Source organism: Rhinopithecus bieti, unplaced genomic scaffold (assembly GCF_001698545.2).
Source record: "Rhinopithecus bieti isolate Rb0 unplaced genomic scaffold, ASM169854v2 scaffold_54558, whole genome shotgun sequence".
NCBI classification, from domain to species: domain Eukaryota; kingdom Metazoa; phylum Chordata; class Mammalia; order Primates; family Cercopithecidae; genus Rhinopithecus; species Rhinopithecus bieti.
Window position 1 is genome coordinate 54370 of NW_016821123.1, and position 19515 is coordinate 73884.

Sequence of the window (19515 nt, forward strand, 5' to 3'; positions counted from 1 at the left end):
TATAAGAGTGTATAATTCTCATGTGATGACTTGGAAAAGGGAGCGAAACCAAGGAGCAGGAGGGGCAGGCTGCCCTGAGGAAGGTCACCCAAGGTGAGATGTGAAAAATGAGTTAATTGAACCAGGCAACACTGAAAGATGACCATATTTGGGGGCGGGAGACAAAGAGTGTGCCTTAGTCATATGGCATTTGGGAGCCTTCGAATCACCAAGTGGATAGAGATGCTGAGTCAGTAGGTGTCCATAGTCTACGGAGCTCAAATAATAGAGCTGAGCTGGAAAGATGCAGTTGAACGCTCTTGTGGCAATGGGACTAATGGACACCTTGGGCAGGGTCTTGCTACTCAAACCATGGTCCCTGGACCAGCAACATGGGCATCCCCTGGGAGTTCGTTAGACATGCAGACTCTCAGGCTCCACCTCAGACCTGCTAAATCAGGCACACAGGCAGAAGATGACCCTGTCCCATCAATGACAAGGTTTACAACCACAGAGATTTTCAGGGTGAGGATAACACCACGATATCCCAGCAGCGAGTATATATTTATTCTGAGACTGTCTCAGTGATTTATTTATTTATTTATTTTTTGAAGACAGTGTCTCACTCTGTTGCCTAGGTTGGACTGCAGTTGTGAGGTCTTGGCTCACTGCAGCCTTTGCCTCCTGAGGACAAGCAATCCTCCATCTCAGCCTCTTGAGTAGCTGGAACTACAGGCGTGTGCCCCTACACTTGGCTAGATTTTTTACTTTTTTTGTAGAGACAAGGTCCAGGCTGGCCTCAAACTCCTGGGCTCAAGCAATCCTTTTTCACCTTGGCTTCCCAAAGTGCTAGGATTACAGGTGTGAGCCTCTACACCTGACCAGTCGTAGTCATTTAGGTATCAACTCCTCCACCTGTTACAGTGGCCCTTAAATTTGCCTGCACCTTCCAATTACCTGGGCGGCTTTAAAAAAAAAAGACTATGTCTGGGTTCTACCATAAAGACTGTGATTTAATTGGTTTGGGCTACAGACTGAGTTTTGGGATTTTAAAGCTGGAGGGCGATTCCAACATACAGGCAAAGTTAAGAACCATTGCTTCAGAATCATTGCTTGATTGCAACAGATTCTCAAGCATTAGCAGGCATCAAAATCACCTGAGGGGCTTGTTAAACCAGATTGCTGGGCCCTACTTCTGAGCTTCTGATTCAGTAGGTGTGGAGCTGGAACCAGAGATTTTGCATCTCTTACAAGCTGGGCCCAAGTGATGCTGGTCTTGCTCTACTAAGCGGTTGTCAAACTTGACTGACTAATAGAGTCACATATGGGTGCCTGGGCCTTATGCTAGAGCCCCTGGATTAACAGATCTGAAGGCAAAGTCCTGACATCTATGTATTAAATAAAAACCCACCCAGATGATCCTGATGTAGATGACCTAAAGATGAACTTTTGCAAAACCCTGCTCTAGACACAATTTATATTTATAACCTCAAGCACTGAGATGACACTGAGAATGCCATCTCTTGTCTTTTCCTTCATTCCCATTCAAGCTGATCCTGAACTCTGTACTCATTGCCTCAGGAGGACATGTGCAGGGGAAGCAAGCTAGTTGGCTTTTGTCTTCTACAGGAAGGGCCTAAAGGCCTTAGGGGATCACAGAAGAGCCGGTGGAACAAAGCGACTCTAGGGCATCAAGCAGGTGTCCAGGAAGGGAAGGAACAGGGCTGCTTCTCTGCCCCTTCCGGAGAAAGACGTGCAAAGGGAAGGGGAGGAAGGTAATATTAATAGATCAGGGGAGGTCTGTCAGACCTGAGAAAAGTGGGACCCTGCCAACTCTATGTCAGAAATGGTCAATCTTCCACAGAGTTGGGATGAAGGAGTTGAATTAAAAAAATCAATTGTGTACTCCACTTCCACACACCCCACTCTGATTTGTCACTACCTCAGACTCAAAAACTGTACCCAATACTGGGAGTCAAGGACTCCTGTGAAAGGAAAATATCTTGGGCCCCAGCATCACTAAGCTAAAAGTCAAGCTGGAAACTGCTCAGGGCAAACCTACCTCTCATTCTATTCAAAGTCATCCCTCCGCTCACTGAGATAGATGCATATTCTGATTGCCTCCTTTGGAAAGGCTAATCAGAAACTCAAAGAATGCAACCGTTTGTTTTTCACCTACCTGTGACCTGGAAGCCCCCTCCCTGCTTCGAGTTGTCCCCCCTCTTTCTGGAAGAACCAATGTACTTCTTACATATATTGACTGATGTCTCATGTCTCCCAAAAATGTGTAAAACCACGCTGTGCCCCAATCACCCTGGGCACAAGTCGTCAGGACTTCTTGAGCTGTGTCACAAGCACGCATCCTTAACTTTGTCAAATTAAACTTTCTAAGTTAACTGAGACCTGTCTCAAATTTTCGGGGTTCACACTCCCCACTCCTCCGAGGGTCTGAGTTGATCTTCTGGAGAGTCAGGTAGGATGAAAGCTCAGAGACAGACACAGAATGGAGTCATAAAAAACAAACATCTCTGCACATTTCAGTTGGTGGACTAAGTCACAGCAGATACATCAGACATATGTTTAACTATTTGAACGTTTTTCACCTGGGTATACTTCTTGCATAATTGTATTTGTTTTGTTTTCAAAATTTAACTCAGTAAGTAGATTTAGAAGATACATTGGGAATTCTGAGCTCGATTTTATATGACTCATCAATTATAAAATTGATCCCTCCCTAGCATAGAACATAGTTAAAATCCTCTGTCTGTTCCAAAATGGGATGAGCAAAAGATCGTTTCATGGTGTTTCCTTTTCTTACATCTTAAGCACTTTGGTGCCTATAGGGCAAACTATGCATCAAAGTCGTTTTTATTTAGAAACTTGGATTTCCTTAACTGAAGATGCTCAAGAGCCTGCCGGGTGCCGTGGCACACGCCAGTAATCCCAGCACTTTGAGGGGCCGAGGCGGGCGGATCACGAGGTCAGGAGATCCAGAGCACGGTGAAACCCATCTCCACTAAAAATACAAAAAAAAAAAAAAAAAGAAAAGAAAATTAGCCGGCCACGGTGGCAGGCGCCTGTAGTCCCAGCTACTCAGGAGGCTGGGGCAGGAGAATGGCGTAAACCCGGGAGGCGGAGCTTGCGGTGAGCCCAGATTGCGCCACTGCACACTCTGTCTCAAAAACAAACAAACAACAACAACAATAAAAAACCTGAAGCAAACCTTTTAGACATGTGCACATTTCATAAACTTAATCCCAGCACTTTGGGAGGCTGAGGCAGGAGAATCGCTTGAGCCCAGGAGTTTGAGATCAGCCTGGGCAACATAGCAAGACCCCGTCTCTACAAAAAATAAAACTTAGCTGGGCATGGTGGTGTGTGCCAGTAGTCTCAGCTATTTGGGAAGCTGAGGCAGGAAGGTCACTTGAGCTGAGAAGTTTGAGGCTGCAGTGAGCCGTGATGGCACCACTGCACTCCAGCCCAGGTGAAAGAGCGACACCCTGTTTAAAATATAAAATAAAATGACAAAATAAAATAAAATAATAAAATTTTATACTGTACGTTGCCACACAAAAATTATTACCTACCTGTCTGATCAGGAAGTCCGAGATATTGGGTGGTGGGCGCCATCTGGTGGCAGCATGGTTATTAACATCTTGGTCATTGGCTGGATCTTCAAGTCATTGCTGACTGGTGAAGCCGTTTCTGAAGTCCCTGAAAAAAAGGTGCAGGTGCAGAAAGGAAGAAACGAAAATGCCTTTCTCGAATGCTAAAAGCACTGATTCTGGAGATAGGAAGACTTGCAAAAGAGAACTAGAAAAAAAGAGGAAATAAAACATATTGGGGGGGAAGGGCAGAGGGGTCCTGAGACTGTGAGGAATCAAATGACGATTCTGTGGAGAAGTAGCCTATATAACAGGAATGGCCCTTCTCAAATCTTCTCCATGCCAAGCCTTGGGCCTCAAATCTATCAGGTTGTTCTTGTGCTTTTCAAACAGCCCTCATATATTTAAATCAAGTGTCCCCAAAACCTTCCCACATATTTTCGGCATTTGGTACTGATCCCTCTACCAGATGCCCTGTCCCCAGCAGACAGCCTTGCCTCCTATATCTGTCCACCAATGGATGCGTCCTCAAATTCTGTCCTCTCTACATCAAACATGTTTTATGTCACCGACCTCATCATCATCTCACAAAACCCAGATTCTTTCCTCACAGAGCCTATCTGCTTTCGTTCTCATTCCAAGGAGAGGTGACCCTTCCCTTCCTAAATTGCAAGCCCACCCACTACTGTCCCTGGTTCATTCACTTTCCCTACTTGGGAAAGTGGCTCCATGAGGTTGACTCTGTCCGTTGCACACGTGACCACTCTTCTCCATCCTGCTGACTTTTCCTCCTCACCTGAACACACTCCTTTTAAAATTATCTTCCCTCCAAAGATGTTTGTTGCAGCAATGTTTGTTATTTCAAAACATTAGGACAAGCACAAATGCCAATCAATAGGGGATTCGTTAAGTAAAATGCTACATGCATAACCATCTATGGAGCATAGCCATTTTGAAAAAAAGAACAAGACAGATCTGCATATCCAAACCAGAATGCTAGCTGGAAAAAAAAGATGCAGAATAGCACGTATCGTGTGAACTAAGTTTTCAAAAAGAATTCTGTATTCCATTATATGTCAGTATACACATAGGACAAATTTTGAAGAACATATACCAAACCATTAATAATGGTTAACTCTGAGGAGTGGAATTTGGAGAGCATTCATCTGATGTGTTCTACGTTCCTTTATTTGGATGTTTAGGACCATGTAATAACATTATAATCAGAAAAAATTTATATACAAAAGAAACTTCCCTTAATTCTATCCATATCATCCTCTGTGTTTCCCTTTAATTTTCCCAACATCCATCCATCCATCCATCCCCATCCATTTTCACCAACATCCGTGTATGAGACCAGGCTGGATGGATAGAACAGCCCTTGGGCTCAAAAGGTGTACAGCCTGGTGGGGAATGTAACACGGAGCCACCAAAATGTCATCCAGCAGAGGAAGTGGCAAGTACGGCAGAGCTTTCGGTTCAGATCCAAGCTATGCTGCTGAATTTGGGTAAATGACTGAGCCTTTACGAGCCTGTTTCCTCCTCTGAAAATGGGGATTATAGTAACAAGCAGAGAGAATGGGAGTGGTGGGTGTGTTGAGCCTTAAGTAAGTGCTGGTGCAGAGAACTCCATCCCATCTGGGCCACACACCATCAGGAGGCACATGGGGACCTGGGGACAAAGAAGACAAGCAGCCCATATCTGCCAGCAGGACCTGGCAAAGTGGGCGTGACACCAACAAGTTGCATCCCAGAGGTGCCCACAAAGCACTCAGGATTTGCAAAGCTAAGGTCAAGTGGAGGCAGGAGCAGAGAGTTTCAGGAAGCACCTGTGGCCTATCTCCCCTGTGTCTTCCCTGGCCAGGGAATGGCAGCCGCTTAAAGGGGCCAAGGGAAGCCACAGTGTGGCTCCCAAACGCTGACGCACAGTAGCTGTCCTCTCAGGAGCTCTGTACCCCCATTTAAAACCAGGATCACATGAGATTTATGTAAAGGAAGCCTCTTGTGCATTTCTTCATCCAAATTGTTGACTTAAAAGTTTCTTCCACATAAGTCCTTTCACTTTAGCTTTTTATATATTTAGCATCGATTTCACAACAAACAACTGATTCCAGGCACTTGGTGTTTTCCCAGACCTTGAGCTTTTTCCAGGGTTGCACGTTATTTCCGTATGTGGTACTTCGAAGCGGCCCCAGTGTGGGAAAGCCATTTGCCACCTTATGAATTGTCTGGTCATCACTGACTTGAGAGGAAAGGGCTGTGTCCAGGGCTGGGGAAGGCCCCAAGAGTGGTTCTTCGGGCCTGCTGTTGCCAACAGTCCAGGAATGTGTGAAGTCTGTAACAACAAAGGTAGTAATAATAATTCTAGCTCTACTAGTTGAACACTCACTTTGTGCCAGCTACTTTTCTAAGAGTTCCACAATATGAGCAATTTAATCCTCAAAGCCAGCATCTGAAAAAGATACTAGTATTCTTATCCCAATTTGACAGACGAGAAAACTAAGGCTCAGAGAGGCTTGTCTGCTGGTGATTTGTGTGTCTGGGAAGTGCACGTTGTCTGGCAGGCTTGCCTGGCAGAAGCGGTTCATGACAGGTCTTCTCCATTTTGGAATCAAGATCTGTGTCAGCATGGATGGCAAGGGGAAGAGCAAGGGAAGATTGGTCTAGGAGATGCCCAGGAGCTTTGAGCCTCACAGTGTAAGGTGGGGACAGCAGACCTGGCCACCGAGGACCAGTTTCTAGGCTTGGGCAGAAGCCAATCATCTGGCTACTTTACAAGCAGATGGAACTTCTGCTTCTCAGTAACCTTCCTGCCCTGGTGTCAATTCCATTTTCATTTTCATCTTGTAAGGTACTGGTTGTGTGGAGAAAACTGAAGGCTTATTTAGTATAAGTAAGTTACTCATTTTTATGAGTTTGCTTGACATAGATACTAGACTGTATGTGTGTATATATACATATAAACATGCATATGTACATAAAATATGTCATATATACATTTTATATATATATATATATATATATATATATTTATATATATAGCATTTTCATAGTACTCTTGCTTTAAAAATGTAGTGTAATAAATAAAATTAAATATCTGCATTCCCTTTAATTGAGATGTCCAACAACCTTTCTTAATCTTTGATATTCTTATTATTTTTAAATTTGAATACTTTCATCCAAAGTCCAATAGCAATTAAGTAACAACACTTGAGTCTAGATCTTTTAGAAAACTTTCTTTTTCCTACTTCGTTTCTGCACAGCATAAGAATGTTATGCAATTTATGATTCCACAAAACTTTTGTCACTGTTATTGTTTTTTATGACTTAAAGTCTGAAAGAAAAAATAGTTTGAGTAATCAGTTGCAGGTTGATGTTTACTTACTTTCATGTTTTGGATTTGAAAAAGCATCTTTGGTTTATATGAAGAATGACTGAACATCCTAAAGAGCTCAAGTGTGGGGAAAGGGATAAACAGCTGGGCAAGTAGAGAATTGGAGTTGTGTGAATTAGCATTTGCCTTCTGAGGATGCACCTANTATATATATATATACATGCTTTATAAGGTCAATTGACTGGTCTACAATTGGCTGACACTTGGTGGCCTAGAAGCCAGGGTATGTGAGTCTCCCTTTTCTAGAAAGCTGACAAACTCTCCAGTTCCGAGGATCCTTGCTCAGTCAACCGCTGGAAGTCATTTTTCATTCTTTTTTTTTGAGACAAAGTCTCATTCTGTCACCCAGGCTAGAGTGCAGTGGCACTATCATGGCTCACTGCAATCTCTGCCTCCCGGGCTCAAGCGATCCTCCCACTTCAGCCACCTGAGTAACTGGGACTACAGGTGCACATCACCATGCTTGGCTAATTTTTGTATTTTTTTAGAGACAAGGTTTTGCCATGTTGCCCAGGTTGGTCTCAAACCCCTGAGCACAAGTCATCTTCCTGCCTCGGCCTCTACAAAGTGCTGGAATTACAGGCGTGAGCCACCGCACTCGGTCCCTTCTTTCTTACTTTCTTTACTTTATTTCCGAGCAAATGTTTGGAGGGAAACCAAAAGACTGGGATGCGGCCAGCCGAGGTCTTTGGGTTCACAATCACAAACGTTTTTGGTTTGCCCATGAAGGCCCAGGCTGCACACTCTGATGTCATAGGAATCACTTCTCAAACCGTGCACCAGGTCTTGAATTCCCTTAGGATGTGATTTTTGGAGGTTCATCTAGGCATACCCACCCAAGCCATTCTTTGACTGCTGACAGGCCTTCCTTCATAACAAGGTGTTCCACAGTCCATTTATATATGGATGTCATCTCTGCCCCCTCTGCTGCCAATTTGGTTTTCTCCCACTCCTGGGGTGTAAGGCAAGATGAAACATATCACATCCCATTCTAAACTTTATTCTTGTGGCCAGGGGTCAGCAAAGTTTTTCAGTAAAGGGCCATATCACAAATATCTTAGGCTTTACAGGCCAAGAAGCAAATTTGGAATATTATGTAGGTACTTACAGAGTAAAATAAAAATTTCCACAATTATTTAATTGATGAAACTCAAAATGTAATAATAATAATCAAAGGCAGTTTTTCTGTAGCATAGGTTTAATAACGAGAAGAATGGAATCATTTTTGGAGGTGATAACATTCTGCTTAGTTGGAATTTAAAGTTAGTGTTCTTTATCATCAAATCCATTGCCAATGTTCATCTAAAAATATTTTCACTTCTGGGCCGGATTTGGTTCAAAGGCTGCAGTTTGCTGACCTCTGCTCTAGGTTAAACTTTTTGAGGCCCTTGTTCTGCGAGCATAAAATTGAATCCATTTATCAGACTAAATCGGGAAGATTAAATTTTCCAGCCTCATGAATGCTCAGCCATTGACTCACTCGTTCATACAATGAACACTCATTGAGCTTATACTATACGCCAGGTGCTGGGGGAGGCACAGGGCACCCAGGAGAAAATGCTCGCTTTGCGGCCACAGCCTGGTGGGAGGGAGACCCACACCTACTGGTGCTATCTCAGAAACATGTGGAACAAAGATGAAGCAATGCTCACGTTATTCGCCTACATCTGTGAATTATACAAGGAAGATGAGCTTGAGAAATCCTAAGTTCAGTACAAATTTATGGTAACTTTTTTAAAAAAAGAGTACACTGAAGTTTTCTTAGTGAATGGAATAATGTTCCCTTTTTCTCCCCTGTACACACAAATACACAAAAACTAAAAAAATACACCGTATGTGTCTGATTTGGGTTGTAGTTACATCATTTTATAAACGACTTTTTCCTGCAACTTCAGTTTCAGAGTTTTAAAGCACAGTCAATTAATGATTTGGCAACAGCTAAGCAATCACAAGTTCCCTTCTTTTCATGTAAGCTTCTGTAAAACACATGCGCTAGGTTCTGCTGATGGTAAATAGACCCATATCAGGAAGTTAGCCATTTTCTCTTCTCGGCCACCTCCTGCATAGAGGGTACCATCCTGCACTGCTGCAAGTTACGGAATGAAAAATTAGAACAACAGAAACATGGTAAGCCACTTCTATTTCTTTAGCAAAGCTTTCCAACAGAACATGGGATTTCTGACCCAGAAATATTGGCGGCAAATAGTGTGAGCCAAGAAAGTAATAAATGGGCAAATAAGGATAAAAATTAAAGATCAAAACAACTGTAAATGCAGGTAAAGCGGCTTTTGCTGTGATCTTTAATTTGTGCATATGTTAGTATAAAGGAATTAGAGAGTAAATTTTGAAAATCAAATGCAGTGATGATCTTATTAATTTGAACAGGAAAATAAGAAAATTCCAAGTTAGAAATTGAACTGGAAATATTACTTACTGGCCCTACCAGAGACAATATCCTCTTCCAGAACAACAGGTTGGAGGAGAAGGTGAGGGAAATATTTTTCCTTTGCTATTTCTGTAGAAAAGGACAAACTCTTTTCCTTCACATACATAGGTCAGTTGTTAAAGCCTAGTGAAGCCTGAGCTTAACCTACTGTTGAAGGCTTACAATTCAACATTAATTGCTACTTTTCTTGGTCAGAGTTTTAAAGAATTAGGTTGGTGCAAAAAACCATGATTACTTTTGCACCAACTTAATAACATGCTACAATTTCTGTAGTTATTATTTTACACTGTCTAGACATAGCAGGTGGTCCGTTTTTGTTATTGTCAAGAACTGTCAGACTAAAACAAACTTTACACTTGTTTTAAATGATATGTTTGCTAGAAAATACAATGAGGTTTAAGAGCAATTGAAAAGTCTGATTCAAGAGAGTCTCATCCAAAATTACCATATATTTTCCCCCAAAGTCCTTGGAGTTAATTTTGACAATTTAATGTACACTTAAGTCTTTTGACGTTAATGTTTTGTTTTGTTTTGTTTTGTTTTGTTTTGAGATGGAGTCTCGCTCTGTCACCCAGACTGGAGTGCAGTGGCACGATCTCGGCTCACTGCAACCTCCGCCTCCCAGGTTCAGGTGATTCTCATGCCTCAGTCTCCCAAGTAGCTGGGATTACAGGTGCGTGTCACCAAGTCCAGCTAATTTTTGTATTTTTAGTAGAGACCGGGTTTCGCCATGTTGGCCAGGATAGTCTCGAACTCCTGACCTCAGGTGATCCACCTGCCTCAGCCTCCCAAAGTGCTGGGATTACAGGCATGAGCCACCATGCCCAGCCTGAAGTTAATTTTTATATCCACCTAATGTTCATTATGGATCTTGAAGGTAAATTAATTCTGCACTAAAATTTTATGGTGCTTTACAAAATGACTGTAGGTGGCCCATATGCAATTGGGTCAACTGGGCCAATGACACATATGGGATTGCAGTTGAAATTATCCAATTTCTACTTGATATTTGTAAGCTACTGTGATAGCCAGTATAATTGTATTATAAGAAAGTGGTAAATAGTCAGGGCCCGTGGCTCACGCCTATAATCCCAGCACTTTGGGAGGCCGAGGTGGGCGGATCACTTGAGGTCAGTAGGTAGAGACCAACCCGGTCAATATGGCAAAACCTTGTCTCTACTAAAAATACAAAAATTAACCAGGTGTGGTGGTGCGCACCTGTAGTCTCAGGGACTCAGGAGGCTGAGGCAGGAGAATTGCTTGAACCCAGGAGGTGGAGGTTGCAGTGAGCAAAGATTGTGCCACTGCACTCCAGCCTGGGCAACAAAGTGAGACTCTGTTTCCAAACAACACCAACAACAACAAACCCCCCCCCCAAAAAAAAAACAAAACAAAACCTGGTAAATAGAGTAATAATAAAATCAAATTAAACTTGCAAAAATGGGCTCTTTGCTCCCACTGGTGGCCAATGGAGGTCAAGGACCTGGCTGACCTCCTGCCTAAAGGCAGAGGTTGTTAGCCTTGGCAATGGACTCAAATCAGAGGGGGAGCTTTCAAAACTCCTGCTGCCCAGACTGAACCCCAGATCAATGAAACCAAAATCTCTGGATATGGGGCTTGGCATTTGTAGCTTTTAGAATTCCTAAGTATCTCTACTGTGCAGCCAAAGTTAAGAATCAGTGCCTTAGAGCATCAACAGTTGTTTGGTCTTTTTGTTAAAAACACAGTCCCTTTTTTTAGGTGCCTAGAAATGCTCCAGGAAAAGCTGAAATGTATTTACTAGCCACCTTGGTTTGATTTTAGAAAGCAAAATAGAAGTTCTAAGTAGGCTTTCTCTGAGAAGCTGAGACTTTAGATAAGGGTGAAGGCAGTTGATGGAGTTCATTCTCCTCTTTCAGTCACTGCTTCTCATCTTTTCATTGTAATAACCTAAGAACCTCAGAGTTTATGAAAGAGAGAGCAGTCTTATGGAAGACCCCAGACTTACAGAATATTAGGGTGTGTTTCACAGGGAAGGATGTCATTTCCCAAGGTTAGTCTTTGAAACTAACCGTGGACATTGTTGAACATTAATGTTGGACATCATTTGTAAGTGCATCTTAGTGTCACCTCCAGGATCCATTGAGGGGAACGTCATTCCAATGGAACATCTCTGAGTTCAACTGGGTTATTAAATGGAGTTGAGGGATTTGTTATTTTTAAATTAGTAGCCCCAATTTATGACTATTCAAGACCATAGGACAAGCCTGTCCAACCCTCGGCCCACAGGCTGCATATGGCCGAGGACAGCTTTGAATGCAGCCCAAGACAAATTCATAAACTTTCTTAAAATATTATGCGATTGTTTTTTAGCCCATCAGCTATTGTTAGTGTTAGTGTGTTTGATGTGTGGCCCAAGACAATTCTTCTCCTTCCAGTGTGGCCCAGAGAAGCCGAAAGATTGGACACCCCAGCTATAAGACACAGTAATTTAAATGCATAACCTGTGGTTCTGGATTGGCATTAGCAGATACAGGCTGTGTTGATTTTGCAGACAGTTACAAAGAGCTGCTAGTTGGCGTGTATGTCTAAAATCAGTAGATTTCCTGTGGTTCTAAGGGATGACAGAGAATCTGGAAGTTCTCTGTGGTAGCCTGCTCAGTGCAGAAAGGGAACGTGGAAAATCTGCCACTAGCATTTGAGTCTTGGAGGTTCCACATAGGGCTGTCAGGTCTCTGCTGATCACTGAAACCAGATCATGGCCAACTAGCCCTTTGGCTTCAGCCCTCCTAATTCATTAACTACTCAGGTAAATCTAGGGGTCACTGTCAACCCTACCACCTACCATCTGAGTGACCTTGAAGACATTCATCTCTCTGAGCCTCAGGTCCCATGTCTGTAAAGCAGGGGCCTCATGGACTTCATTTATTTACTTTTTTTTTTTTTTTTTTTTTGAGGATTAAACAGATGTTCCCTACACTATTTCTCAGCATCCAATAACACGATTTTCATATTTTGTGTATGTTAAGTCAGGACCCATCTCTTTAATGATAAGTGTACTTAATGTGGTCATGTTTTCTTTTGTCTTCCAAAGCTGTTAGTGAATCCATTGAATTTGGCATGGGTAAAATAAAGTATCTATTATTAATTGTAAATTTCATCTAAAGTGACAAATCCTACCTGCATAACCATTTCTTAATTTCCTTTCATCATGTATCAGTGGTCAACATTGTTAACTGCAAATGAATCAGAATCCATTAAAAATTAGAACTATTTCCAATCTGGCAAAAATTCAACTGTGGTTGAATCCAAACATTGTGCTGAAGCAGCTAAGTAATTCAGTTGAGGAGATTAATTACATGTTATAATCAATAGGTTCTCTTGACACTTCAGTGTTAGGGAACATCAGCAGGACCCATCCCAGGAGACCTTGAAGGAAGCCTTTGAAAGGGAAAATGTGTTTGGTGGCCATCAGCATCCAATTTCAGAAGAAAGATTTGGGTGAGGACTGAGAGAGTTGTTGTTGTTGTGCTGTCTGTTTCCTTCAGAATCTGCAGAAGAAAATTGGCAGGTCATGTACTGTGGACCTAACCAAAGAACAGATGATGTATGGAAAACAGAAAAACTGTTGTGAAATTGCTCCCTCAGTAGCAACAGCTGTATTTGGCAGGGAGAGAAGAAGGAAGTTGGGCAGACCTTTTTTTTCTTTTTTCTTTTCATGATTCCCATAGTTTCTTTTTTTTTTTTTTTTTTTTGAGAATGGAAGTCTTGCCTCTCTCCCAGGCTGGAGTGCACGTGGCCGGCTCTCAGCCTCCACTGCAAAGCCCCCGCCCTCCCGGGTTCACCGCCTTCTCCTGTCTCAGCCCTCCCCGAGTAGCTTGGACTACAGCGCCCGCCCTCGTCGCCCCGGTCCTAGTTTTTTGTATTTAGTAAGAGACGTTCACGTATTAGGGCCAGGATGCTCCGATCTCCCTGACCTCGTGAATCCGCCCCGTCCCCGGCCTCTCCAAAGTGCTGGGATTACAGGCTTTGACCACCCCACCGCGCCCGGCCCCGATTCATAATGTTTCCTTTAAAGAAGTGGGTTTTGCTTTTCTCCCTGGGTGCTCCAAGACAAACCCCATGAAAGATCTGGTATCACAAAGACCCAGTCATCCTCATCATCAGGGTGTTCATTGCAGCAAGCTCAAGGGCATGTCAGGCAAAGGGCTTTTTTCTGGCAGCATGAACTTGTCTCAGCAGAGGGTTTCACAGAACAACTGTCATTTACCTGTTCTCTGCTCTTACTTGATTCGTTTCCCAGGACTGCTGAAACAAAGTACCACAAACTTGGTGGATCAAAACAGCAGAAATATATTCTCTCACAGTTCTGGAAACCACAAGTCAGAAACCAATATGTTGTTGGCAGAGTTGGTTCCTTCTTAAGGGGTTAGAGGGAAAATCTGTTTCATGCCCCTCTCCCAACTTCTGGTGGTAGCCAGCAACTCTTGATGTTCTCTGGCTTGCTGCTGCATCTCTCTAGCCTTCACCTCTCTCCTCATGTGGGTGGCCTTCTTTCCCGTGTGTCTATTTCCAAATTCCCCTTTTCTTATAAAGAGACCAGTTACTGGATCAGGGCCCACCTTAATTCAGTAGGATTCCATTTTAACTTGATGACATCGGCAAAATTCAAATAAGGTTGTATTCACAGGTACCAGGGGTTAGAACTTCAAATTATCTATTAGAGGCACAATTCAACCTAAACACTCCCCTTTTTTGATTCTCTATTCTGCCACTTCTGCTCAATCCAGGTTCTTCACTTTATCAGCTCCCAATCTAATACTTATTTTATTTCTAGTAAGCACCTCTTCCTTATCTTCACTGGTCCCTGGGGCCTGGCCTGAGCCCCATTATACCATCAGCTGTTGACATCAAGGGTGGACTTCTCTTTCAGCACAGAAGGCACAGGGCTGTAGGCTTCAGCCTTCTCTGCTTTTCTCTGCCCCATCTACTGTTCATCCACCTGCTTTCCATTTTCCTAAACTTTGCAGACAATTCTTGTCAACTGTTGTCTCCTCCTACACTTTCTTCGGTCTTATAGGATTCTATTCTTTTACTATTGCTTTAATGGGAGCACCCAACTGTTAGGTTCAACCAACAGAAGTTAGTTGTGCTCTCTCGCTCTTTCTTTCTTTCTCTCTCTCTCTTTCTCTCTATTTGCATAGTGGTATTTTTTTTTCCTCTATTTTATTTGCAGAGTTGCCATTTCTCTAAGTTATTGTAGAGTTGCTGTTTCTCTATTTTATTTGCATATTTTTCTTCTACCAAGCTGGATTGTTTCTATTGATTGGTTCTGCTGTAATGAGGGTGACTTCTCCTTAGTACCTTTCTCACTTCATCTGGGACCAGATGTCCTTTGATATCCTTTTGGAGCCACAACTTTTGGTAGTCACAGGCATGGGTGTGGCTGAAAGGAAGAACTTGGCTCAGAAGGTGCAGCTCTTGCTGGGCCTTTGGTCTCTGCTCTGTCTTCTGAGATCAGTGGTTGCTGGGACCTGGGGATCCCCCATGCCAGGTATGGTTACACAGCACTCCTATGGACTTGAGCAGAGCACCCTGTAAAGTGAGCATTAGTATTCCATTCAAACTCTGTGCAGTCCCGCACGGAATATAGAAGGTGGAGCAATGAAGGTCTCCCCAACTTCTCTGCAAGCAACCTGTTCACCATTTCTTGCCCTTCCCATTTATGCACTTTTCAAAATCAGATTATTTGGAATTTGTCAACTCATGTTTCTTACTTTAGTACTTTTTTGGGAGGGCAGCATTAGAAACTTCAAGCTCTTAACTAAAAAATGTCTTTTGGAATGTTCTGGCCATTTCCATGGCCCATAATTTGCTTTTAAGCTGCTTTAGACTCTCCCAGAGGCTATTTTCATCCAGAAAGAACAGAGCAGAGCTCAAAAGACTCCAGTTTTTGGTCTCTAGCAGCCTCTAGAGGATTTTCCCCTCAATGGCTCTCTGCCTTGTAAGAAATAGAGTTGGATTTGAACCAGGATGTTGAGGCCTTACCTCCAGGCTAGTGAGGCCATACAAGATGGATCCTGCCCTCTGGACCCGCCCAAGTGTCCACCTAAACATGAGTTACCTAACAACAATGTTTTGTTTAGCACGTAAAGGGAATGGTCTGGAATCTGGCCTTGCCCTGACGTATTCTCCTTGGACCTTTTAAAAAAATAATTTGTGTTAATCTGTAGTTAAAAATTGTAACAAGGACCTGACAAACACTACCTCAGCCAGATGATCAAGGTACACATAAACACTGAAAGTCATGTTGATAGCATGCACCCTTCATATGATATGGCTAGAATGGCCCTGCACTTCTGTGATCTTCCTCCCCTAGACCCATCGGCTCGGTCTAATCATGACAAAAGCATCAGATAAGTCCCCGTTGAAGGACATTCTATGTAACCATTTCCCTTCCCAGTTATATTTTTCTCCACAGTACTTTCCACCGTCTAACATTCTATCTTTCAAAATGGGCAAGTATTTTAATCTGGTTTGTTCATTGTTTTATCTGCAACTCAAATACAGTTCTTGAAATAAAATACCTGCCTAACAAATATTTAATGAATGAATGAATATAGAACTGCCTTATCCATTTAATTGCCACATGGTATTCCATTGTGTGAACATAACATCATTTATTTATTTACCCAGTAGAGTACCCTACTACTCATAGGCATTTAGATTATTTCCGGTCTTTTGCTATTGCTAACAGCCCTTGCAGTGAACATCCTTGTATATAAACATTTGCATATATGAGGGTGTGTCTTTAGGATCTACTTTTAGAATTGAAATTGCTGACTCCAAGTATGTTTCCAATTGTGATAGATATTACACATTACCCTACATCTTAGAGGTGGTGTTAATTTAGACTCCTACCAGCGAAATTTAAGAGTATTTGTTTCCCCACATCCTCAACTGCATAATAGAATAAGTGAAAATGGTATGACGGTGTAATTTTGAGGGAGGTTGAGTATCTTTTCCTATGCTTTAAGAGCAATTTGTTTCCCTTTTATGTGAACTGTTAATATATTTTTTCAATTTTTCTATTGGGTTATTTGTCTTTTCATTAATGCATATACCTATTACATATTTATACCAAGTATGTATTAAATACTAATGCATTGATGAAACAGAGCAGAAAGCCTAGAAATAGATCCAAATAGCAGAAGAGTTAGTATGTGATACAGGAAGCTTATCAAATCAGTGAGCAAAAGATCATCCAATTAATAACATTAGGGTAAATGGGTCTCCATTTAGAAAAAAATAATGTGGGTCTACACCTCACATTTTCTACCTAAACAATTCCAGTGGGATAAGAAAATGAAATCATAAAAAATTACTAGGAAAAAGATGAGAAAATTGTTCCTAAAACTGAAGTGTGGAAGATCCTTTATGCCTTACACTGCCCTGAGTGAACTCATTCATACCCATGGCTTCAATTGTCATGACTTCCAAATTCATTCCTCTGTCAGAACTCTCCTCTGAGCTTCAGACCCACATGCTCAGCTGCCTACCGGACATCTCTACTTGAATATTACAAACTCAACTCAAAAGCAACCTGTTAAACTTAATCAATAATAGCCCTCCCCCAATCTTCCTTCTCAGTGAATGACACTCATCCATCCAGGTGCACAGACCAGGAACCTAGAAGTCACTCTGATTGCATCCCTCTCCCTCACAACCTCTACCTCCCTTAATTCATCCATTGCTATGTCTCTCAAATGTACCTCCTAAATATCTCTTGAATGCATTTTTTTTCTATCTCTATTGCCACTACCCCAGTTCAAACTCCCATCATCTCATGACTGAAGTTCTGTGCCGTCTTGCCAGTGACCACTGCAGAATCAATCTAAGCATGGTGCCATCCTGCTTAAAAACCTTCAAAGTCTCGCATCACTTCTCAGATGAAGATCAAAATCCATTCTTGGGGATAGGGGAATTGGAGAGATGTTGGTCATAGGACACAAAATTTCAGTTAGGCAGGAGGAAAAAGTTCTATTGAAGAGCTCTGTTGTGCAATATGGTGACTATAGTTAATAACAACATATTATACACTTGAAAATCACTAAGAGAGTCCATTTTAAGTGTTTTCACCACCAAAAAATGGTAAGTATATGAGGTAATGCATATGTGAATTAGCTTGACTGAGCCATTCCACATGTATACATATTTCAAAACATCATGTTGTACATCACAAATGCATACACTTTTTAGTTGTCAATTTAATTAATATTTTTAAAACCCACTCTGGTCTTTTTTTTCCTTTTTTGGAGATGGGTGGTCTCTGTCCCCCATGCTAGAGTGCAGTGCACGATCATGACTCACTGCAGCCTCCACCTCCCAGGCTCAGGCGATCCTCCAGCCTCAGCCTCCCAAGTAGCTGGGACCACAAGCATGCACCACCATGCCCCACTATTGGTTTTTGTATTTTTTGTAGAGATGGGATCTTGCCACATGACCCAGTCTGGTCTCCAACTCCTGAGCTCCAGTGATCCACCCGCCTCAGCTTTCCAAACTGCTGGGATTACAGGCATGAGCCACTGTGCCTGGCCCACTCTGGTTTTTACTCAAGTCCCTGGCTTTCTCTCAGTCTCTTAAACTTATGTTCTCAGTAAGATGAGGACTGAAAAATGTCCACTGAACATGGTGACATGGAGATACTGAGAATCTCAACGACATCTCCATTAGCCACTTCCTCTGTGCCATTCCACTCCTCTGGGCCCTACTGTGGCAAGCAGTTGTACCATGGCAAACATGAAAGCTGATGTGCCTTGTCTCAGACCCACACCACATCTCTCTGGATTCCTGTCCCAGGGATTCTCCGGAGGTACAGCCTGGGAAACTCAAGAGAATAGACACAGGGCCTTTGCACATGCTGCTCCCTTTTACTGAAAAATTCCTTTGACATCTTGGTTGTGCCTTACACATGCCTACTCAACCTTAGGATTGCAGTTCAGGTTTCACTTCTTTTTTTTCTTTTTTTCTTTTTCTTTTTTCTTTTTTTTGAGATGGAGTTTCACTCTTGTTGCCCAGGCTGGAGTGCAATGGTGCGATCTTGGCTCACCACAACCTCTGCCTCCTGGGTTCAAGCGATTCTCCTGCCTCAGCCTCCTGAGTAGCTGGGATTACAGGCATGCGCCACCATACCCAGCTAATTTTGTATTTTTAGTAGAGACAGTGTTTCTCCATGTTGGCCAGGCTGGTCTCGAACTCCCAACCTCAGGTGATTGGCCCACCTCGGCCTCGGTTTCACTTCTTTATGGAAATCTTCCCCAGTTGCCATGACTAGACCAAAGTCCCCTCTTGTTAGGCTCTTACAGTGTCATGCACTTCTTTTTTATCACAGTGGAAACCTTGTAATGTGTTTAAGTCATATCTGTTGTACCCATGAGACTAGGAGCCAATTCATATATTGTGAGTGTAATCAAACAGACTCCCCAGGTCACCCACTAGCTAATCAAGGCAGGGATGAGTCCGGAAGTGACTTTGAAATCTAGCAATGTTGGGACTTGGAAATCACACAGGCTGAGATCTGCTCAGGTGCCTGAGCAAATATAGCATTGCCTGCGGTGTCTCCCCTAAAGTGCCTCGCATGTCTGAGCCTCGTTGCCCCTTCCTTTGGTGTGCCTGTGTCTCCCAGTACAGATGTGAAGCCTGGAGACCCATGGCTGCCTCTGCAGGAGCTCCATGTTTTCAAGCCATAAATCATCTTAGAATCCATAGCATCTAGATATATTAGTTTTTATTATTGCAGAACAAATCGCTCCCAAATGTAGAGGCTTCAAAGAATACCCATTGATTGGCCTAAATTTCTGTGAGTTAGAATCTGGGCAGGTTTGCCCGAGTTCTCCACTCCAAGCCTCACAAAGCCAACTGGGCTCTCATCTGGAGGCTCTGAGTAAAAAATTGTTTCCGCCGGGCTCGGTGGCTCAAACCTGTAATCCCAGCACTTTGGGAGGCCGAGGCGGGTGGATCACGAGGTCAGGAGATCGAGACCATCCTGGCTAACACGGTGAAACCCCGTCTCTACTAAAAAATACAAAATACTAGCCGGGCGAGGTGGCGGG

The 19515-nt window shown here is 42.8% G+C and overlaps 1 protein-coding gene and 1 long non-coding RNA gene across 2 annotated transcripts in view; one reads left to right on the forward strand and one right to left on the reverse strand.

The window, feature by feature from the left end:
- Positions 1 to 4751: 4751 nt before the first annotated feature.
- Positions 4752 to 10760, reverse strand: LOC108520705 (uncharacterized). The gene is made up of 3 exons (XR_001882983.1): positions 10643 to 10760; positions 8584 to 8645; positions 4752 to 5919 (listed from the first exon to the last, which is right to left on the reverse strand). It is a non-coding gene; the product is annotated as an uncharacterized LOC108520705 (long non-coding RNA).
- Positions 9013 to 19515, forward strand: part of TLR8 (toll like receptor 8) — a 17229-nt gene continuing 6726 nt past the window's right edge. The window contains 1 exon segment of the mRNA XM_017860184.1: positions 9013 to 9105. Within this exon segment, the coding sequence (XP_017715673.1) occupies positions 9103 to 9105 (3 nt within the window). The 5' untranslated portion in view covers positions 9013 to 9102.